The 24,734-nt window shown below is 42.4% G+C and overlaps 1 protein-coding gene across 1 annotated transcript in view; it reads right to left on the bottom strand.

The window, feature by feature from the left end:
* nsrp1 (nuclear speckle splicing regulatory protein 1) overlaps positions 1-24,734 on the bottom strand; it is a 37,693-nt gene that overhangs the window by 11,945 nt on the left and 1,014 nt on the right. Inside the window, exons 2-4 of the mRNA XM_080210828.1 lie at positions 11,685-11,766; positions 5,108-5,164; positions 749-877 (exon numbers count right to left, since the gene is read on the bottom strand). Of these exons, the coding sequence (XP_080066954.1) occupies positions 749-877; positions 5,108-5,164; positions 11,685-11,766 (268 nt within the window). The remainder of the gene's footprint in view (positions 1-748; positions 878-5,107; positions 5,165-11,684; positions 11,767-24,734) is intronic.

The following is a 24,734-nucleotide window of genomic DNA, read 5'->3' as shown; positions in this document are numbered from 1 at the left end:
CCTGGGTGGGATTGTTGTTGGTGCAGGCTCGATGGGCCCAAATGGCAAACGTAGATAGTGGCCCCTTAAAGTGCCAGAAGGGCATTTAATTCTGTCAGGCCTCCCCCATCTAACTGTGGGGTTTTCCACCGGTGCTCCAACCAGTGGGTGAGACCCCTGTCGGCCCAACAGAATCCAACCCATTAACTTTGTTTCCCTCTCCACAGATGTTGCCTGATATGCTGCATTTTGTGGTGTGGAGATGCTGACGTTAGACTGGGGTAAACACAGTAAGAAGTCTCACAACACCAGGTTAAAGTCCAACAGGTTTATTTGGTAGCAAAATCCACTAGCTTTCGGGGCGCTGCTCCTTACCTGATGACGGGACAGTGCTCAGAAAGCAAGTGGATTTTGCTACCAAATAAACTTGTTGGACTTTAACCTGATGTTGTGAGACTTCTTCTTGCTGCACATTTCCAATATTTTCTGTTTTTATTTCAGACATTCAGCACCTTCTTTATTTGGATTTCAGTTTCAAACACTAGAACACTCAGCAGGATAAAATGAGAGCGTGCAGCACTGCAATTTAATTTGCTGCATCATCTGATATGTTATTCATAGTGTTTGTTCCTGTACCGGAGATGGCCACTGGCATGAAAAGTCTCAACAAAAGGGAGTGGGGCATTGAGCAAGGGATAGGATTTTTTATTTAAATAAAAGGAGGGCAGCTCAGCTGACAAAAAGATTATTTCACAATTAGCACATTTACCTGTTTATTTGTGCCAGACAATAACTTTGTGCTGCTCTCCAATTTTTTCTGTTGCAGGTCGTCATAAACACTGTCATATTCATAGACTGTGGCATCTTCCTCCAGTGCCTTCTGTATTTCCAACTTAGTCTAACACACAAACATTTACCAGATATTGATCAAACGCTCAAAATTTGGGATCTAGCAGTTAATTGTAAGTGGCAACTTCTTTCATACAACAGAAAAAGTGTAAAACTTAACCAGTACTACAAGTATTTACATTACATAAATGCAGAAATAGTACAAAGCAATTGAGAGACATCACCCAAAAGATGAACACAGAACCAAAGAAAACGTTAACATGTTTGAAGGGGAGAGGAGGGCGAGAGAGAGAAGAGGGCGAGAGAGAGGAGGGCGAGAGAGAGAGAGAGAGAGAAGAGGGCGAGAGAGAGAAAGAGAGAAGAGGGCGAGAGAGAGAAAGAGAGAAGAGGGCGAGAGAGAGAAAGAGAAGAGGGCGAGAGAGAGAAAGAGAGAAGAGGGCAGAGAGAGAGAGAGAGAAGAGGGCAAGAGAGAGAAAGAGAGAAGAGGGCGAGAGAGAGAGAGAGAGAGAGAGAGAGAGAGAGAGAAGAGGGCGAGAGAGAGAAAGAGAGAAGAGGGCGAGAGAGAGAGAGAGAAGAGGGCGAGAGAGAGAGAGAGAAGAGGGCGAGAGAGAGAAAGAGAGAAGAGGGCGAGAGAGAGAAAGAGAAGAGGGCGAGAGAGAGAGAAAGAGAAGAGGGCGAGAGAGAGAGAGAGAGAAGAGGGCGAGAGAGAGAGAGAGAGAAGAGGGCGAGAGAGAGAGAGAGAGAAGAGGGCGAGAGAGAGAGAGAGAGAGAAGAGGGCGAGAGAGAGAGAGAAGAGGGCGAGAGAGAGAGAGAGAAGAGGGCGAGAGAGAGAGAAAGAGAAGAGGGCGAGAGAGAGAGAGAGAAGAGGGCGAGAGAGAGAGAGAGAGAGAAGAGGGCGAGAGAGAGAAGAGGGCGAGAGAGAGAAAGAGAAGAGGGCGAGAGAGAGAGAGAGAAGAGGGCGAGAGAGAGAGAGAGAAGAGGGCGAGAGAGAGAGAGAGAAGAGGGCGAGAGAGAGAGAGAGAGAGAAGAGGGCGAGAGAGAGAGAGAGAGAGAAGAGGGCGAGAGAGAGAGAGAAGAGGGCGAGAGAGAGAGAGAGAAGAGGGCGAGAGAGAGAGAGAGAGAAGAGGGCGAGAGAGAGAGAGAGAGAGAGAGAAGAGGGCGAGAGAGAGAGAGAGAGAGAGAGAGAAGAGGGCGAGAGAGAGAGAGAGAGAGAGAGAGAAGAGGGCGAGAGAGAGAGAGAAGAGGGCGAGAGAGAGAGAGAGAAGAGGGCGAGAGAGAGAGAGAGAGAGAGAAGAGGGCGAGAGAGAGAAAGAGAGAAGAGGGTGAGAGAGAGAAAGAGAGAAGAGGGCGAGAGAGAGAAAGAGAGAAGAGGGCGAGAGAGAGAGAGAGAAGAGGGCGAGAGAGAGAGAGAGAGAAGAGGGCGAGAGAGAGAGAGAGAAGAGGGCGAGAGAGAGAGAGAGAAGAGGGCGAGAGAGAGAGAGAGAAGAGGGCGAGAGAGAGAGAGAGAGAGAGAGAAGAGGGCGAGAGAGAGAAAGAGAGAAGAGGGTGAGAGAGAGAAAGAGAGAAGAGGGTGAGAGAGAGAAAGAGAGAAGAGGGTGAGAGAGAGAGAGAAGAGGGCGAGAGAGAGAGAAGAGGGCGAGTCTAGAAAAAGAGACACTTGCATGACAACACAAATAGGGAGGGGAAAGCCATGAAATAACTTAGTAAAGAATGAAGTCAGATCCAGCAGCCCAAACAAGCTGGAAATAGAGTAAGGTTATTGGGAAAGAATGATGTAGTCAACTGTGTTGGATAAGGCAGGATGGAGCCAATTGAGTTGTGTAAGGCAGGATAATGCACCAGAAATCAAAATTTGTTACTGAACAAATGGATAGTTCTTTGGGTAAGTTTAGGCATTAATCCAAGAGACCATTCTGATGGTTCAATTGGATATTAAGAAATCTTAGTGATATAAAAAATATGTTTGTCTGACATCCTAGCCAAAATTCATATTTAAACCACCACCGCCTGTTATGATTGACACGTCTACAAAAAAACCCTAAAACTCAAAATGTAATTTGCCGGCTGCAAAATCCTCCATAACTTGGAGTTGTGAAAGATGTTATAAAAATGCAACTTCAGGTAATTGTAGCATTTGACTCCTTAAAGTAACTCATTTGATGGAAATAGTTTTGAGATGTTATGAATGATAAGGCATTATATAAAGAAGTTATTCCCTTCTTTGTTTAGCAATGACAGAATCACTTGTTGGACTAGTTATCCATGCAATAAATTGGGAAATAATGAACATAGAAGGCACCACACAGGCAAAACCATTTTTATGGATGTCCACAGTACATGTACTCTGATCATCTGAAATGACTGAATCAAATCAGCGTGTCCCACACAGGTCAAATATTTAATGTCCAGTTGCAACTGGACTTTCCCTCCAGATCTACTGATTGAAGGCCTCATCTTTTTTTCCCTCATTAGTCAATACTGATGGTAACTCAATCTTCAGCAATCTTCATACAGGATATCTTGAAAAAGTTGAACTAAGATTTTATTTGTAAACGTGCTTGATATAGAATGGCAAAATGTGTGCTCAGGTTCTGAATAGTGGGAAGAGAGTTCCCAGTAAGCCATACTTGGTCACTTAAAATACAAATCCAGTTTTCAATCATAAATAGGTGTCTAAATCAAAAATATTTAGTGTTAGTGGGCATAGCCATGTGATGTAACTTCAGCAAATATGTTAAATCCATTGAGGCCACGTTGTGATTTATCTTAATACTTCAATGAGACATTTCAAGTCATCTATCTAAATATCAAACTATTTGTTAGTAGCACAGAACTTGAGTATTGCTGAAAAAAGGTTCACTGTCAAACTTTTTTGTCTTGAACTCATCAGTACAGATTCACAAGAATACCAATTGTAAAGGGAGCAACAATTTATACTTGGTTAGTTAGCAAGTGGGCTTTGATTGGTAGAAGCATTACCATGGAGAATGCATCAGTGAACACTTAATCACCAAGCCTTTGTTTCAATTCAAACCACGCAGGTTGGCTCTTGATTGGTCAAGGCATTGGGGAACGAACCAGGGAATGGCTGTTACCTGAGCTTTTGTTTAGTTGAAAGGTGCAATGCATGGATATGCTCTGTCTGAAAAGGACAAGGCCATATATGTGAATATATGTAACTTCTAGCACAGATTAGTGAGCCACTAGGTGTAATTCTTAGCACAATCAGGATTGCTGAGCAAGTGCTGTCCAATCGCAGAATCATATCTAATGTTTTCAGTTTTGCCAGCACAGGCTGGTTGGGACAGTCAACACTTTACCTGTTGCAAGTAGTCAAAGAAATATGTTGTTTGGTACGACCCCTTAGTCATTGGCATGTATGGCTGAGATGTCTGGCATCACACTGGCACTGAAATTCACATACTGCATTACTCAATTACGTGTTTGGCAAAACATCTCTTTGGTTTGATAGCAGCATCCTGCTAGTGGCAAATACTACTTGTGTTGCTACTGCATAGTAGCAGTATGAAACAGCTAGCTTCGCCTGTTGCTTAAACTTTTGAGACACTTTATTTTTCCAGGGCAATCCGAGAAGATAGACTGAGCACTTTTCAGGACCGCAAGTGGCAGCCATAGGCTGCTGTGTGATATACAGCGAGCAGTGTAGCCATTTGAGTGCTTTGATGCGCCCTATTTCAGTGTCAAGCTTGCACAGTGATCAAGTGGCTCAGACTGTATTTACACAGTTGCCGATAAGGCCAATCTTATAGCGTGGGCGACAGTAGAAATCCCAATGTATATATTAACCAGTGAAGATAGGCTGGCAGTAGTCAGTGATAGGGAACCTGTTGGCAGATTTCACAAGTAGCACTTTAAAGAAAAGATCATTTGACTGCTCCATTTCTCAAATGAATGTGGGTGCAGTACAGAGCCAACTGAATTGTGTAAGTAAATTCCTACAAACAGCTGCAGATTCAAATATGGGTTAACATGTTTTTTATTTCTCTTTTATTCTGGAGTATTTCTCTTCATGTTACATCTTCTCAGCTGAGGAGACTGGAACATTCAATATAACCGCACATGAAACTCAAGAAAACATTTCCTTGCATAATATTTGACTTTCTGCAATAATTATACACCAGTCATGTTGAGGTTTCACTGTGGTATTTACTGAAATAATTTGAATTCATCCTGGCTGGATTCAATTGAAGTGAATGTGGATGTGTTATTTTCTTGTAAGTTAAAAATGACAGCTTGAAAAGTTTAAACAGAAACATACCTGCTTCATCATTTTTTTCTTTTGCGACTCCTTCTGAAGGCTCTCATTGACTGAGGTCTGCAAGCAGAGAATCAAAGCATCAACTCAAACTTATTATGTGGAATAATTTGTCTTAAGATTAATGACGAAGCAACATTTTAAAAAAATGGACATTAATCTATCCAATGGAGACACATCAATATTCAAATTAAAAATGTGTTATAGAACTAAGTGATAGCCATTAGACACAGAAACAGGAGTCCAAGCATTGTGCTGCATGACATTAACATAATGCTTGAAATGTTAGTAAGAAATTATTAGAACTGATAAATGCCTCTTAAAAACATTAGCTTCTTACGAATACATTGAGCATTTGTACACTAACATTGCAGCTTTGTATTTTGTTCTGGGCTATGATGTGAAGTGCATCAATTTTAAATGTGCTATCCATCAAAATTGTGTAACAGTGATTTACCAAATCACTTGTACAGCATGCTTCAAAAAGGTATGCAACTTAAAAAGGAGAACCAGTTTACTAAAAATTAATTGAATGTAGATTCAATTTTTCCAGGATGCAATATTACTAAATCTTCATACTGCTAAACACATATTGGGGTGGCCCACTCTCCATGACTTATACCACAGCACGTCACAATCATTGGGAACAGGCAATAGATGTACAAATGGTCAAAGGGCAACTTAATTTGCACTGATAACCTTGCCAGGAATATGAATGCTATTTTATCAGCCCTTGGTCCACCAGAATCTATATCTGACCTGGTCACACCATGAGTCATTTCAGGATTGTAAAGATGGGAGAGATGCTCCAAGCTGCATGGTGACAGTGGTTAGCACTGCTGTCTCACAGTGCCAGGAACCTGGGTCTGATTCCCAGCTTGGGTCTGTCTGTCCAGAGTCTGCATGTTCTTCCCGTGTTTGCAGGGATTTCCTCTGGGTGTCCAGGTCTAGCTGCATTTGGACATGGACTTCTATAGTATCTGAGGAGTCACAAACGGTGCTGAACATTGTGCAGTCATCAGCAAACATCCCCATTTCTGACTTTATGACGGAAGGAAAAACATTGATAAAGCAGCTGAAGATAGTTGGGCCCCAGAGGAACTCCAGCAGTGAGTGAACTACAGCAAACTATTCTTTCATCCACAAGTATACGTTTGCAGACATATACAGACTTGTAAGGATTTATTCTATCTTATGTGCTAATGTTCACAATAAATATACCGCCCAGGTATTAATAGGCAAACTGTGGTCAATCATACCACACTCTGGAACCAAGTGATAGTGACCACCCAAACAACTTCCAGGATCTTTCAACTTCCACCTGCTGCTCGCCATGCCGAGAGCCAACTGGTCACATGGAAACTGGATTCACATGCATTCAAGCTTCACCTTCCACACACTCTCTCATAACTCAGCTGTGCCAACAGAACACCACTGCCTCGTAATTGTCAATCACCCACATATGGCCATCTCTTCGTATTTTCTGGCTTTCTGTAAGCCTATTTTGCTTTCAGTCTGACTCTTGCATTTTACTTTCCATTTCTGAGTGTTCCGCTCTATTCCCAACTGTAACATCACTGAACAGGAGCCATTTTCGATCCCTGTCCTTGTTCCTTGACTTAGCTGCTGTCCAGGGAACTTCCTGCCCTACTCCCTTGGGACTTTCCACCTGTCCCTTTCCTTCCCTGACCATTCGGGCACTTTTTGTGGAATGGTGCTTTCTTCAAGGCCACCTTGTGTCCCTCTGAGACTCTCTGGTCTCCTGTAACTAAGCAGCAGCACAGTTCTTGTCAACATGCATTTTTTTAAACTTCCCTGAACTACCTAGTAACACAGCCTTTCACTTCTAGAGTGGGTAACACCTTATTAAAAATGCCTATAAACAGTACTTAGAGACCTCTCTGCTACATTTCACAGAATCTCAAAACTGAAACTGCACTTTCCAACACATAATTTTAAAAAACTTAAATCTATATCTATTTCCTAACAAACTCCAATGGGCTTCTAACACGTGCTTTGCAATAACTGTTCCACTAAAGCAAACCAATGACAGTTTTGTGAAACCCCACAGCAGCTTACACTGAACACTGTACTGTGCTGTTGGCTCCAGGTACTGAGCAGTCACTCATATAATACAGTATACACATGCTTGAGGCTCATACAGAATGTCTATAAGCTAACTTCACTTCAAGCCCCATGAGCTGAAGTGGTGCTTAACTGTGCGTTATTATTTCAAATATAGTCTAAGTTTAAAGTTTACTTATTAGTGGCACAAGTAGGCTTACAGTAACACTGCAATGAAGTTACTGTGAAAATCTGCTGTTGCCACACTCCAGCACCCGTTCGGGTACACTGTGGAAGAATTTAGCATGGCCAATGCACCTAACCAGCATGTCTTTCAGACTGTGGGAGGAAAGCGGAGTACCTGGCAGACATGGGGAGAACGTGCAGGCTCCGCACAGACAGTGACCCAAGTCAGGAATTGAATCCAGGTCCCTGGCGCTGTAAGGGAGGAGTGCCAACTGGTACTAGAGCCCACAAAATTGTATCTCAGCAAGAACAGAAGTCAGGATCAATTTTTTTTAAGAGAAAATAATAGTTCAGGGAATAATGAGGAAATTAGTAAGCAATTTACTGCAGAAAATAATGAAGAAAGCAATCAACCATGTGTTTAAAGCTAAAGCTCAGAATAAATTCTACAATTCACTTTGCCCTTTTAATAAGGATAGCAAAAAAAGTAAAAATGTAAGTTCAACCACATCAGCAATTTATTACAATCATTTCCCAAACCCAGTGACTGACAGATATTTCCTGTTTTGCTAGATGCCTGTGAGATATAATCAAACCTTTATTAAATGTTCTGCTTCGAAGCACTGGTAATCTAAGTTTTTTTTTAATATTGTTATAATAATAGAGAGCTTTTCACTTCACCCATCTGGAAAAATACTGATACTCCACTTGTCAAAGGTTCTTAAAACAAAAATACAAGATAGCAAAGGAGCCAGAGGCTGACTAGCACATTGAAGGATTTATTTTGAAAAACAGCAAATATACATATTACACATCTAAAGACAGAGGCACACAACGTGAGAGAGAGAGGGAGAGACAAAGCGAGAGAGAAAGGGAGAGACAAAGGAGAGAGAAAAAGACAAAGAGAGAGAGAGAAAGACAGAGACACAGAAAGAGGGATAGAGAGAGAGACAGAGAGAGAGAGAGAGACACACACACACAGGGAGGGAGACACACACAGGGAGGGAGACACACACAGGGAGGGAGACACACACAGGGAGGGAGACACACACAGGGAGAGAGAGAGAGACAGAGAAAAAAGGCAGAGAGAGAGACAGAGAAAAAAGGCAGAGAGAGAGAGAGAGAGAAAGGCAGAGAGAGAGAGAGAAAGGCAGAGAGAGAGAGAGAAAGGCAGAGAGAGAGAGAGAAAGGCAGAGAGAGAGAGAAAGGCAGAGTGAGAAAGACAGACACAAGAGAGTCAAAGAGAGAGAGAGAAAGGCGAAAGAGGGATAGAGAGAGAGAGAGAGACACAGAGAGAGAGAGAGAGAGAGAGAGAGACAGACAGACAGAGAGACACAGAGAGAGTCAGACAGAGAGATGGGAGACAGAAATGAGACAGAGAGTTGGGAAGAATACCATATGTAATTCTCTGCAGTTTCAGCCATGTTTATCATGAATCCTCTGCCGCATGTTGTAATGCAGAATATTCCACTGCCATTCCCCGGCACAATACAAATTGTGTTTTTTAAAGTTTAATACCTGGTGTTCAAATTTTACACTAAATCTATTTCATCTTCAATCCTCCCTTTCATTTCCTTCCCCCACAGCAAAGCGTACAGTGAAGTTTCTGCTGAACACTTAGAGCCAGCTTTGAATAGCAAAACTGACAAGGGGCTTCATACCTCACAGGAAATGAAATTCCCTACCTGCTATGATCTTACTTATCTACATCATTCACAAATTATTACTAAACTAATGAAATTATTTTTGCCGGAAAAATACACATCTTATCTCCTCGAGATACAATCAAAACAAAGGCAACACTTTATTGCTTTTTCGGGTACTTTGGTCTGCTTCAAGATTCATCACAATAAAAAGATTTTTTCTTATTATGCTTGCATACAAATTATTAGTTTGCTTGTTGAAATTGATTCAATAATGCTTTTCCAAATGCTAGGACTTGGCTCCAATGAGAAGTAAACAGTTCTATAGAAAAATGTTAACAGTAGCAAATATTTGGTTTAGCTTATTTATGAAATGCTATTTTTCCCACTTTGTATTGGATTGTTATTGAAAAAGGTTGGAAAGGATTTTGAACACAGTAAAAAGTCTGACAACACCAGGTTTAAGTCCAACCGATTTATTTGATAGTAAACTCACTAGCTTTCGAGGTTTCCCTCTTCTTCACCTGTTTACCCCAGTCCAACGCTGACATATCCACATAAGGATTTTGAAGACCATGTATTAAATGGCCTCCTCTTGCTCCGCTAACCCTTGCTTGACTGCATGTTTATTTAGAAAAGGGAATAGAAAAATCGGTAAGGATGCAGGAAGGGCGGCACAGTGGTTAGCACTGCTGCCTCACAGGCTCAAGGGCCCACCTTGGGTGACTCTCTGCATGGAGTCAGCACGTTCTCCCCGCATCTGTGTGGGTTTCCTCCCACAGTCCAAAGATGTGCAGGTTAGATGATTTAGCGATGCCAAATTGCCCCTTAGTTTCCCAAGAACTGTAGGTTAGGTTAAAATAGCCATGAGAAATGTGTGGGGTAGGGCTGGGGAGAGGGTCTGAATAAGATATTCTTTTTAGAGAGAGTTGATGCAGGTTCGATGGGCAGGAATGGCCTCTTCAGCACTATAAGGATTCTATGATTCCAAGTTTAAATGTTATCACCATTTTATTAATTCTAAATAATCTACCATTTTATAGAAATTATGGCACCAATTAAAGGGGGCTAATTGAAGTCTTAAAAGATTATATTATTACTGAGAGAGATTGGATACTTTTTTTTAAAATAAAAGTTTAGATGAAATATTTGTTTGGGGTGATGGTCAATGTGCTTATACAATAAATCCAGCCAAAGATTAGCTGAGCCACAGCCAAAAAGGACATCATTGTTTTGACAGTGTTGATTCTGCAAGTGGCCTCAGCACTCAGAGTGGAAAAAAGATATATCCCTGGAGCCCACAACATTGTCCCTCAGCAAGAACAGAAGGAATAAGTAGAATAAGTAGAGTATGTAGACAAAACCAGAACCAACTGGCAGGAATAATGTTAATCAATTTATTTATGGTTTCAATGGCTGTGAGAAGCTTGCTGAAGAATAGGTTACACACAATTTCAAAAGTCCTTTCCAAACAAATGATATTTATATTACGCTTTTAACTTTATAAAATGTGTCAAGGTGTTGCCTGTACAGGAGGGTCATGAAGCAAAATTAGACACTGACCCATATAAGAAAGTATTAGGCCAGATAACCAAAAGCTTGGTAAATGATATAGGTTTCAAGGAAACTGAAAGTAGGAAAAAAAAAGAGGCAAAGTGTTTCAGGAAGGGAATTCAGGGCTTGGGACCTAGGCAACTGAAGACATGGCCACCAATAAGGGCTGCACGGTGGCACAATGGTTAGCACTGCTGCCTCGCAGCGCCAGGGACCTGGGTTTGTTTCCAGCCTTGGGTGACTATGGAGTTTGCACATTCTCCCCGACTCTGTGTGGGTTTCCTCCCACAATCCAAAGCTGTGCAAGTTAAGTGGATTGGCTGTGCTAAAATTCCCCCTCAAGTGTCCAATGGTAAATGCCATGGTAAATGCGCAGGGTTACAGGGATAAGGTAGGACAGTGGGGCCTGGGTAAGATGCTCTGTCAGAGAGTTGGTGCAGACTCGATGGGCCGGCTGGCTTCCTTCTTCACTGTAGGAATTCTATAATTCTAATGGCAGTGTGATTAAAATTGGAAGTCCTCAAGAAGTCAGAATTAGTAGAGTGCAGATATCTTGGCAGGTTTTGGGGCGAGAGGAGATTACAGATTATAGTGATTACAGGAAAGGGAGGGTCGTGGAGGGATTTAGAAAAAGAAAAATGAGAATTTTAAAATCAACGTGTAACCTGATCTGGACCCAATGTCGATTTTAGTCCATTATTTTCTTACCTTTTAAACACCACACTGAAAAGCTGAATTTGCTACTTTCTCTGAATTAGCATATGTACTAAGAAATGTCTGCTTTGCTACTACGGTACCTCTTTAATGATGCTAAAATATTATTATGTGCTGATGTCTTGATTCAAAGTTGCTGAGGGATGATAAGACCACTTCCCGCAAACCCATCAGGATTAACTGCAGGAAAATGACTGCTGCCTTTCCTTCTAAGCACAAGCTGCAAAGGACGTCTACAAATGTCCAAATGCTCTCACTTTTTCACAACAATCTCCAAAATTAATACTCATGATTCCAAGCTCAGAAACAGCAATATTTCAACAACTTTGTTTAGTTTGTAATGATTTGAACATGATGCATCATGTAGCGGGTCAATCAATAGGTAACGTGACATCATCTGTACAAATCATCTAACTTACCTCGTCATCTGAATCATCGAAAATAGAGTGTTTCGACAATGCCACAGTATTCTTTGCCTTCTTGGGAAAAATTAACCCATATCTGTGAGGAGAGAAAAAAAATTATTGCAAACGGCTGTTAAAATTAGCAGTGACAGATTATTACTCTACAAAATCACAGCAGTTCCCAGCAGTTAATGATTGAATTTCGATCAAGTCTCATCAATTGGGTGCACAGGTTCAAGGTGAGGGCGGGGAAGGTTTAAGGGAGACATGTGGGGGAAGATTTTCATGCAGTGGCAGGCGCCTCTCTGACCATTAAAGATCACTTCCCCAATCTCTGGGGAGTATGATTTTGGTTGAAATAATTTGATTGCTATAATGTTGGCATTCATTTTCAACTTCACCCAAATACTATGAAGTTTCTTACTCCAGAGCCTGCTTCGAAGTTTCAAAGCAAATACAGGCAGTCCTCGACTCTGACATTCAGGTTAGAATGAACAACACTTACAATATTTATAAACCGGCACTCCGTTTCGACTTTACAACCCTGGTTTCAACTTTATGACACCACGCCAGCATGAACAATACATGCAAACTGACATTCTATGCTGCCTATCTGTATGACTGGACAGGTCAAACCATCCTCATTAGGTTGGACATGAGTACTTCATTCTGTTAAATTTTTGATGCAACTGTTGTGATTTTACTGTCTTTATGTGCTTTTGTTGTACAGGATTTAATATGCACTCAGACAACTGATAGTAATGGCTTCATTATATTCCCCACACTAACTGAGAAACCTGTACAGAAACAAACAGACGCCAACGGCCGGCTTGGCAACTTGACAGGGCAAGATCTGAGAGCATTTTATGGCAGGCACTCCATGAGTGATTCCTAGTCTTGATTCAGGAATCTCGTCCCCATTCATACCATCACTACCATGTGGAAAATTGGTTTTGACTTACAACATTTCAAATTACACTGTGGCTATCAGGAACCAATTGTGTTGTAAATCAGAAGACTGCCAGCAATGGACTTCCTGTGATGCTGCTCCTCTAATTTTGGACCATTGGACATTCCTGATTTATCCACCTCATCTCTTCATCTCCTCTTCCTCCTTTAAGACACCCCTTAAAACATCTTACATGGGATGTGGGCTTTGCTCACTGGGCCAGCACTTACTGCCCATCCCTAATTTATTGCCCAGCCCTTGGACTGAGTGGCTTGCTAGGCCAATCAATGGCCAAGCAAACTGCTGTGGGTCTGGAGTCACATGTAGACCAGGCCAGGCTTCCTTCCCAAAAGGACATTAGTGAACCAAGTGAGTTTTTAACAACAATTAGCAATGGGTTAATGGTCATCGCCAGAGTTTTAACTCCAGGTGTTTTTTACTGAATTCAAATTTCACATCTGCAATGGCAGGACTCGAACCCGATTCACAAGAACATTATGCTGGATCTCTGGATTACTAGTCCAGTGACAATACCACTATGTCACCGCTTCCTCCTCCTGGATTAATATTGTCTTGTGGGCTTGGTGCCATGCTCTGTTCATACTGTCCCTATGAAGCACCTTAGGATGTTTTATTACGTTAAAGGCACAATATAAATATCAACTGTTGTTTGATTAAATCAAAGAAAATAAATAACCTGATATGAAAGAATCAGCCATTTGGTAATAATTAAGCCTTCTTACTTTGATCACCCTTGCACGGGTCTGCAATTTTTTGCCTCATCTTTTGTCACTAACTTGGCAATGTTAGATTTACTTTTGTGTTCTTTCTTTTGTATTAAAATACAGTGCCTGCTCTCTGCTGCCACCAAGCAACATTGATGGAGTAAATTTAGAAACCGCGCAAAACTGCACCAGAAAAAACAGCTGGATACAGATGTTAAAAGTTAGGCTTTTAAACCAAACACCCGAGTCTTATTTTAACAGCCAGGTTGCTTCCATTAGCAAAAGAGAATCTCATAAGACACAAAATCTGCATCTTAAGACAGTGTTGTTCATCGGTCAGCATGTTGAAGTCTAACAATTAAAGCCTAATTCACTGGAGGATATTGTACGCACGATACTTAGGTTCACCATGCTCTCAAAAAGCACAAAATAACGCATAGACCAACAGGTACAAGCTAATGCCATGTCAGAATTATTTACAGATTAAATACAACATGTATCTTGGGTGCATCAAAGGAGAGATTTTCAACCAAAATTTGATACTGACCATGGACATACGAGAGCTAAAAAGAAACAGCTAGAGGTGGAATAACAGGAAGGTTTAGGGAAAGAATTACAAAGCTTATGCCCTTGTCAGCTGAAAGCACAGCCATCAATGGTGCAATGAAAATTGGGGGTGTCAGAATAGGAGGAGCACCAAAGATCATGCCAGACTGCAAGAGAATGCAAGAAAAGGAGTCAATGTAAGTCAGTGAATGTAAGATACAGATAACAAGTTTTGGATGCGCTCAAGTTTACCTCATAGAAGCCCAAAGACTGCAAGTGCAAGAGCCATATTGACAGAGTGATATAACTAATCCACAACACACTGCTCAGAATATTCAATCCTTTCCAGCAACATCTTAACACCGGTTTCAAATGGTGACATGGGAATGCCCCAAACAAAGCCAATGGTCATGCACTGAAGGGCAGCTAAACTGAGAACTGCAGCCATGAGACTGGTCCCAAAATAGGTGTGCTGGTTTGATATAAAAGGAGACACACAATATCAAATGATATTACCCCCTCAGAAGGTCAGACAATAAAATGCCTGGGTGGACGAACAAGTCATTTGAATTTCTTGAATACCTGATGGTCTGTATATGACATCTCACAAGCCTCAGCACACCTAGCGCCCCCACCACCACTCCACAGCATCTTGAGGTATTTTATTGCGTTATATAGCTATATAAGTAACAGCTGTAGAATGTTTGAAAGGAAATCACCACATGATTAACTTTTGCTTTCCCAAGAAATAATTGGAATAACTCTGTGGTGTCTCCCCCATCTACACCTATGCACGTGCACACACAGGAAAATGTGGCACTAAAAAATGCCTTGGTGGCTCTTGGTCACTCATTTACCCATTAAATGGCCAGCTAAAAAGTGACAATTACAAAACCAAAGCAAATATTACAGGAATATATGCTGCTTTCTCAGATCTTCAAATAAATTCAAGAATTTATGTTCTTATACTTCAATAAATTCTGTAACTTTTATTACGATTCTGCAGAAATATTTCACAAGAGGTTTACAGAGATAAGAGCATTGTTTGCTTTTGTGATAACCCCCCAAGAGGTCCATGGGGAATCACTGATTGATCTCCTTGTAGGGTCCGTTGAGTATGAGTTCCCTTGGTAACAGGCAGTGGCCTGCCCTGCTGGAACTCACTACCTGAGTCTTTTAAGAGGCAGACCCAGGATGGGCCTGCTGAATTGTACTCCCAGGCAGGGACTAGTGTGTGTACACCACGGTGGTGTTTTACTCTGTATCTGTGATAAACTATGCTCCTTTCCAGTCAAACTTCCTAGGGAGGCTTAATGGTGTTAGAGCTAGACTATTAATCCAGAAACTCAGTTTATGTTCTGGGGACTCGGGTTTAAATGCTGCCACGGCAGCTGGTGGAATTTGAATTCAATAAAAAAAATCTGGAGTTAAGCATTTACTGATGACCACAAAGCTATTTTTGATGGTCGGAAAAACCCATCTGATTCGCGAATGTCCTTTAGGGAAGGATAGCTGTCATCCTTATCTGGTCTATATGTGACTGCAGAGCCACAGCAATGTGGCTGACTCTCAAACACACTCCAGGGCAATTAGAGCTAGGCAATAAATGCTGGCCAGCATCGCCCATGTCCAACGAATGAATAAAGAGAAAAATCGTTACAGTTTTCTTTGCAGCAATCTTAGTTAATATGAAAAGCAGCTTCCACCTCATGTAATATAATCTTACCTCATTTAATACAACTGCAATTTCCTCCTCATGTTTGCTTCATAGAGGCCCAAAGAATGCAAGTGCAATAATCATATCTATACAGTGAGTTAGCTAATCCAGAACACAATGCCCAAAATATTCAATCCTTTTACTGAAATACCACAGCAATAACTTTCCTCATTTTGAACCTTAATTACATGAAAATCTTTTAAGATCTGTTGATATTACAACATATTTTGCAAATAACTCAATACAAGAAAGGAAATACGATGACAAAAAGATCAATTAAATGGGTCTAATGCATAATCACATCTAGGCACATAAACTTTCCATATTTTATGCAAATTATTTGTTCGTATAGATAACAATTCTCTACCCCAAATTTTAATGTATTGTGCAGTATAAGTACTATGGCAGTTTGAGTATCTATGTTATAGAATCCACAACACAGAACAGTGATCACTGGTCTCTTTAAATTATATAGTTGATCATTTCTTTTCGAAGTTTGGAAAATTTTTATTTCCTCTCCAACTTTCTTTCTCAGTGGTGCACGGTTCCTGAGGGGACAGTTACTCACCAATCTCTCTCATAAATCTGCATTCTGCAACCATGAGCCATACAATGGAAGCCAGAAGGATGTTCGCGGATGTCACAACTGAGTCCATCCAATTCTGTTCATACATATACTGCATTTTCAAGAGGGGCTCCCAAACAGCAATCACAAATCAAAGCTTACTTTCCCATATCTAGCCTTGATCTCTGCGACCAATTGTCATTGCAGATAGTATCTGCTAACTAGCACACCAGAGACTGTACTTGAATGTGCTGGTTTGAAAGTAAACATTTTTAAGTTGTTCTATCCTGTTGATAGAGTAGAAGTGGCACAAGGCACATGTTATGGTACTGCATGATCAGGAATATATATACCACCTTTCATTACTAATGTATCATACATAAAAAACTGCTGCCTCATAGCACCAAGGACCCAGGTTCGATTCCCAGCTTAGGTCACAGTCTGTGCAGGGAGTTCACACATTCTCCCTGTCTCTGTGTGGGTTTCCTCCAGGTGCTTCCGTTTCCTCCCACAAAAGACATGCTGGTTAGGTGCTTTGGCCATGCTAAATTCTCCCTCAGTGTACCCGAACAGGCGCTGGAGTGTGGCGACTAGGGGATTTTCACAGTAACTTCACTGCAGTGTTAATGTAAGCCTACTTGTGACAATAAATATTAAACTTAAAATTTATACCACACTCAAATAATTCATCTGAGCTGTATAAAATCCTATCAACAAATTACAAGAATAAATCCAAAGGCACTGAACTTCACAACTGGTATTTGCACTGGCTCAATCTACTACTTGTCATTCACATCTTAAGCATTTGTTTTCAACTGGAAATACTCCAATTGCATAGTTGCAATGGAGTGATAAGACCCAGAAGGGTTAGAGCCTAAGTGTCAGCTAACATCATTCACACATACCACAGTGTGAAAAGGACATTCTGGTAATGGTTTACTTATTGGAGCGCAGGACGGTTTTTCAGTAATGGTCTTCATTTGCACAAACTGTAACTAAGTTTTTGTACCCACAACACTGGGCGTGAAGATCAGCATGCTAGCATTTGTCTGCATGTCCAGCAGTTACAGAAGTTAGAACGTCCAAATATTCTGAGAAAGTGTGTAACTGGAACAATCAGCTGACCACACCCCAAGATGGGTTATCCATCTGCTTCTTTTGAAAAGGATATAAAACTAAAGCCAGAGGAATGAATTCAACTATTAAAAAGGTTGAATAAGCCAAATTGGTGAACTTATTCAAAGTCGTCTTAATTGGACCAATTTCAACAACTCATCGTTACTGCTCACTTCTGCATAAATTACAATCTGCAGGTAAACCTGATTCATATTTAAGTCTGCTACATGAATGCCCGGCACCACATCGCAATGACTTTCTGCATGACTTCAGTAATCACTGTGGCAGTCCCATGTGTGTTTGACAGGCTGTAAATGGATTTATATATGTAGGACATGTTGCTACAGGTTTCTTTCCTTGGGGCAACATCAAAAGTACCAACAAGTTGTGCATGGACTTTGAGCTAAGTTGTCATTTGACATCACCAAAGAAACTAAATCATTAAGATCTGCATTCCCAACCTGTGGTTTAGTACCTTGCAAGATCCGATGCCTGAAGTGACTTTCAGGTCAGTTTGGTGTTGAGAGTCCTGTAGATGCTTGGTGGCACAGACATGATTTCAAGAGCAAGGACCAGATAATAGGATCCCGGTGCAAGAATTCCTACCAAAATCTTATTACTCAAATAAAATGGACGTTATTTTGAATAAAAATAACCGTTCAGCTTCCCCTCATTCCACCCTGTGATGTTCTGAAAATGCAAAGCTATATGCCTTTCACACTTCAACTATATTCATAGTTATTATACGTCACCAAAACTCTGACAATATTCACAGAATCCCTACAGTGCAGAAGAGGCCATTCAGCCCATCCAGTTTGTACCAACTCTCCAGCAGAGCATTTTACCCCGCCTCATCCCGATCCCCACGTATTTACCTCGTTAATCCCTCTAATTTACACATCATGGGACACTAAGGGGCTATTTAGCATGGTCATCCACCTCACTTGAACGTCTTTGGACTACGGGAGGAAACTGGAACATGTGGAGGAAAAGGCACGCAGTGAACATGCTAACTCCACACAGAAAGTCAACCAAATCAGAATCAAACCCAGGTCCCTGGCTCTGTGAGGCAGCAGTGCTAGCCACTGTGCCGACTGGGTCAGAATCCTGGAATTCCCTCCCTAATGTCATCATCTTTTTCATTCACATAGGGGATTTGACCTCACTAGCTCGTCTAGCATTTATTGCCCACCCCAATTGCTCTTGAGAAGGTGGTGTTAAACTGCTGCAGTCCATGTAGTGTGGGTACATCCACAGTGCTGTTAGGGAGGGAGTTCCAGGATTCTGACCCAGCGACAGAAGGAACGGTGATATATTTCCAAGCTGTGATGGTGTGTGGCTTGGAGGGGAATTTGCAGGTGGTCGTGTTTCCATGTATCTAGTGCCCTTGACCTCCTAGACAGTGGCAATTGTGGGTTTAGAAGCTGCTGTCTATGGAGAATTGGTGAGTTCTTGGTACACATAGCTGCCACTGCATATAGGTGGTGAAGGAGTGAATGCTTATGAAATGAGTGCCAATTAAATGACTGCTTTGTCCTGGATGATGTCAAGTTTCTTGAGTGTTGTTGGAGCTGCACCCATCCAGGCAAGTGGGGGGGTATTCCATTACACCCCTGACTTGTGTCTTGTAGATGATGGATTGGCTTTGGGAAGTCAGGAGGCGAGTTACTCAGTGCAGGATTCCTAGTCTCTGACTGCTCTTGTAACCATAGTATTTATATAGTTAGTCCAATCCAGTTTCTGGTCATTGTTAACCCTCAGAATGTTGATGCTGGAGATTCAGTGATGGTAATGCCATTGAATGTCAAGGGGTGATGGCTAGATTTTCTCTTGTCGGAGAAGGTCATTGCTTGGCATTTGAATGATGCGAATGTTACTTGCTATTTGTCAGTCCAAGTCTGGATATTGTCCTTGGTTTGCTACATTTGGACATGGATTGATTCAGTATCTGAGGAGTCACAAATGGTATTAAACAATCATCAGCAAACATCCCCACTTCTGACCTATTGTTGTAAGGAAGATCAGTGATGAAGCAGCTGAAGATGGCTGAGCCTGGGACACTACCCTGAGGAGCTCCTGCTGTGATGTCCTGGAACTGAAATGACTGACCTCCAGCAACCACAAACATGACTCCTACCAGCAGAAAGTTTTTCTCTCAATTCCTATTGACTTCAGTTTTGCTAGGGCTCCTTGATGCCATACTCAGTCAAATGCTACTTTGATGTAAAGATCCATCACTCTCCTCTCACCTCTGACGTTTAGTTCTTTATTCGTGTTTGAACCAAGGCTGTAATGAGGTCAGGAGCTGAGTGGTCCTGGTGGAACCCAAACTGCATTTCAGTGTGCAGGTTATTGCTAAGCAAGTGTCACTTGATAATACTGCTGATGCATGACAAGTTCTGGGACACAAGTCTTTAGTACTATTGCTGGAATATTTTCGGGGCCTGTAGTCTTTGCAATATTCAGTGCCTTCGGCTGTTTCTTGAAATCACATGGAGTGAACTGAATTGGCTGAAGACCAACATCTGGGATGTTGGGAACCTTCAGAGGAGGCTGAGACGGATCATCCACTTAGAACTTCTGACTAAAGGTTGCTGCGAATGCTTCAGCCTTATCTGCTGCACTGATGTGCTGGCTCCTCCATCATTGAGGATGAGATATTTGTAGAGCCTTCTCCTCCAATGAGTTATTTATTTGTCCACCACCATTCAGGACTGGATGTGGAAAGATTGCAGAGCAGAGATCTGAGCCATTAGTTGTGGGAATCATGTAGTTGTATATTGCTGCTTACACTGTTTAGCATGCAGGCAGTCTTCAGGTGTTGTAGTTTTGCCAGGTTGACAACTTAGGTGCTGCTCCCGGCCCTGCGCACTTCATTGAACCAGGGTTGATCCTCTGGCTTGGTGGTAATGGTAGAATAGGGGATAGCTGAACCATGAGGTTACAAGTATATTGCTCTCTTGTTGGTTCCCTCACTACCTCCTGCAGTCCCAGTCTAGCAGCTGTGTCCTTTAGCACTCAATCTGTGGTAAACTACTGAGCCACTCTTGGTAGTGGACATTGAAGTGCCCCACCTAGAGTGCATTTTGCACTCTTACGACCTTCAGTGCTTCTTCCAAGTGATCTTCAACACAGACGAATGCTGACTCATCAGCAGGAGGTTTCCTTGCTCATGTTTGACCTGATGCCGAGATACAGCAGCCCCAGTCTAGCAGCTGTGTCCAAAGAAAATATTGAGGACACTCAGGGAAACTCCCTCCCAATTGCAGACCACGGTGATACCACCTCTACTAAGCCTATCCTGCTGGTGGGACAGGACATACCCAAGAATGGTGATGGTGCTGTCTGAAACATGATCTGGAAGGAATGTTTCCACGAGTATGATGATGTGGGACAGCCTTAATGATTATCGTCCAGTTTCTCTGACATCCATCATTATGAAGTGCTTTGAAAGGTTAGTCACAGCACAAATCAATTCCAACCTCTCAGACTGCCTGGATCCACTACAGTTTGCCTACTGCTGCAACATGTCCACAGCAGACACCATCTCCCTGGTCCTGCACTCAACCCTGGAATATTTAGATATCAAAGATATCACCTATGTCAGACTCCTATTTATTGACTACAGTTCAGTCTTCAGCACCATTTTTCCCACAGAACTCATCTCCAAGCTTTGTGGCCTGATACTTAGCTCCTCCCTCTGCAACTGGATCCTGAACTTCCTAACCCACGGACTACAATCAGTAAGGATAGGAACTCACCTCTTCCACAATCATCCTCAACACCGGAGCCCCACAAGGCTGTGTTCTCAGCCCCTTACTCTACTCCTATTACTGTGTGGCCAAATTCCCCTCCAACTCCATTTTCAAGTTTGCTGATGATACATCACCAGTGGGTCAGATCTCAAAACATGACAAGACAGAGTACAGAAATGAGATAGAGAATCTGCTGAAGTGGTACAGCGACAATAACCTCTCCCTCAATATCAACAAAGTGAGGTTGTCATCGATTTCAAGAAGCGTAGTGGAGAACATGCCCCATCTACATCAACAGGGACAAAGTAGAAAGGGTTGAGAGCTTTACGTTTTTAGGTGTCCAGATCACCAACAACCTGTCCCCCTATGGGTCCCCCCCATGCTGGCATTATAGTTAAGAATGCCCACCAACACCTTTATTTTCTCAGAAGACTAAGAAAATTTGGCATGTCAGCTACGACTCTCACCAACTTTTACAGATGCACCATAGAAAGCATTCTTGCTGGTTGATCACAGCTTGGTATGGCTCCTGCTCTGCCCAAGACAGGAAGAAACTAAAAAAGGTCGCAAATGTAGCCCAATCCAGCACGCAAACCAGTCTCCCATCCATTGACTATCTATATTTGCCTCGGCAAAGCAGCCAGCATAATAAAGGACTCCAAGCACCCCGGACATTCTCTCTTCCATCTTCTTCCTTCGGGAAAAAGGTACAAAAGTCTGAAGTCACATACTAACTGACTCAAGAATAGCTTCTTCTCTGCTGCCATCAGACTTTTGAATACATCTGCTGTGCATTAAGGTGATCTTTCTCTACACCCTAACTATGACTGTAACAGTACATTCTGCGCTCTCTCATTTCCTTCACTATGAATGGTATGCTTTGACTGTTTGGCATGCAAGAAACAACACTTTTCACTATATACTAATACATTTGACAATATATCAAATCAACTTAGCTCTCCCAATTTTGGCAGGAGTAAGACTTTGCCGGGGCAATTGATCGGGCTAAGTTTGCTATTGCCTTTTCTAGTGCCCACGTCAATGTTGGAGGCTCTATCCAGTTTCATTCTTTACAGCGGTTTGGTACAACTGAATGGTTTGCTAGGCCATTTCAGAGGGTCTGGAGTCACATGTGGGTCAGATCAGATAAGGACGTTCGTGAACTGGGTGGGTTTTTACGACAATGAACAATGGCTTCATGGTCATCATTAGCTTTTAATTCTAATTTTTACTGAATTCAAAATCCACCATCTCTCACAGTGGGAGTCGAACCTAGTTCCTGGAGCATTGCCCTGGGTCTCGAGATTATTTGTTCAACAACAATACCACTATGCCACCGCCACCATCAACATCCCTTGTGAAAATCTGTTATAATTGCTCTGAACAATTACTACATTGCCAAGTTTTGTATTGTTCAACTTTAAAATTGCATTCTCTACACCCAAGTCATTTTGTAAGAAATGCAACATTCCTGATACTGACACCTGGGGGTAATAAGAACATAAGAAATAGGAGCAGGAGTAGGCCATCTAGCCCTTCGAGCCTGCCCTGCCATTCAATAAGATCATGGCTGATCTGTCGTGGCTCAGTTCCACATTCCCGCCCTCTCCCCATAACCCTTAATCCCCTCTCTTATCAAAAACCCATCAACCTGTGTCTTAAAAATATTTAGCGAGGCAGCCTCCACCACTTCAATGGGCAGAGAATTCCAGAGATTCACCACCCTTTGAGTGAAGAAGTTCCTCCTCAACTCCGTTCTAAACCGCCCCCCCTTTATCTTGAGGCTGTGCCCCCTAGTCCTACTGTCCTTTCTGAGCGGGAAGAGTCTCTCCACCTCTGTCCTATCCATCCCATTCATCATCTTATACGTCTCAATGAGATCTCCCCTCATTCTTCTAAACTCTAACGAGTACAAGCCTAGTTTATTCAGCCTCTCCTCATAGCTCAACCCCCTCAACTCCGGCATCAGCCTAGTAAACCTCCTCTGCACTCCCTCCAAGGCCAAAATATCCTTGCGTAAGTACGGCGCCCAAAACTGCACACAGTACTCCAGCTGCGGCCTCACCAATGCCCTATACAGCCGCAGCAAGACCTCCCTATACACACTGCATGTTTCCCTCCAAGTCAGAAATAACATATAGAATCTCTACAGTGCAGAAGGAGGTCATTTGGCCCATCGGGCCTGCGCCAACAACAATCTCACCCAGGCCCCAACCCCGTAACCCCACATATTTACCATTCAAATCCCCCAGACACTAAGGGGCAATTTAACATGGCCAATCCGCCTAACCCGCACATCTCTGGACTGTGGGAGGAAACTGGAGCACCCGGAGGAAACCCACACAAAAACAGGGAGGACATGCAAACTCCATACAGACAGTGACCCCAGCCAGGAATCAAACCTGGGTCCCTGGCGCTGTGAGGCAGCAGTGCTAATCACCGTGCCACCCATATATTCATTGCTACTTGCTGCCTTCTGAATCATATACCTAAATTATCATTGTCCCTTTAATCTGATGTGCCATTTTCCAAATAATTATGTTACATGGTACTTGAGTGCAACAATCTAGGCTAACACATTATTAAATAACAAGATAAGCTTTTTCAACGATATTGGTTGGGTGCTCAATATTTGCCAAGGAACAGCTGAACTCTCTATTAATACCAATGCTAGTACACGATGGAGGAATAATACAGCTGTTTGTCCTTTAGTTTCAAGTTCATTCTACGAACAGCTCATTAGAGATACAAACTCCTTATTGTGTGCAAGATTTTGCATTGCATTGCTGGGCGCAAGGTTCTGCAGAGGGGCTTGAAGGCATAACTTTTGACGCATAACTCAGCCAAAGTTGACTGATACCTACCTTCACTTCTTTCTCAAATTTCTTCATGACTTCCTCCTATCCAACAAAAGCTATCTCATAGAACCCCTACATTGCAGAAAGAGTTTGCACCCATTCTCCAAAAGAGCATCCCATCCAGGCCCTCCCCGTAACCTCATGCCATTTAACATGGCTAATCCACCTAACCTACGCTTCTTTGGGCACTACGGGGCAATTTAGCATAGCTAATTCACCTACACATCTTTGGACTGTGGGAGCAAACTGGAGCACCCAGAGGAAACCCATGCAGACACAGGAAGAATGTGCAAACTCCACACAGTCAGTGACCAAAGGCCAGAATCAAATCTAGGTCCAGGCACTGTGGAGCAGCAGTGTTAACCACTGTGCCACGGTGGTCCCCCAGCTGTTTTATATCACTATCACACATCTTTCTAATCACGCATCTTTCTAATCACGCAACTTTCTAATCACGCAACTTTCTTCAATCCTTTCTACCTCCAGTTGCGCTTCAGTTACTGTTCAGCAATCAAATTCATGCTCGCCTTCTACAATTCTCTGTTTAGTGTCCCTAAATTTTTCAATTCCTTCCATTCTGTCAAAGATTTCCTTCCTTGCTTCAATTCCTCATCTGTGTTTCTCCATTTCTTTTGGCCATAATAAACCACTCAAAGATCACTTTCTGTACAATTTGTTGTTTTTATCAGACCGCACCATAGCCAGTGCCAGCCTCCGGCACACCCTGTGGCACTGCAGCACAGTGGTTAGTTGCTGATAACTCACACTGCCAGAGAGGCAGGTTCAATTCCAGCCTCAAATGACTGTCTGTGTGGAATCTGCCCATTCTCCCTG

This window comes from Carcharhinus amblyrhynchos, chromosome 23 (assembly GCF_965287045.1).
Source record: "Carcharhinus amblyrhynchos chromosome 23, sCarAmb.v2.hapA, whole genome shotgun sequence".
In the NCBI taxonomy this organism is placed as follows: domain Eukaryota; kingdom Metazoa; phylum Chordata; class Chondrichthyes; order Carcharhiniformes; family Carcharhinidae; genus Carcharhinus; species Carcharhinus amblyrhynchos.
Note: the sequence above shows the minus strand (reverse complement) of the source record. Positions and strands in the feature narration are given on the sequence as shown.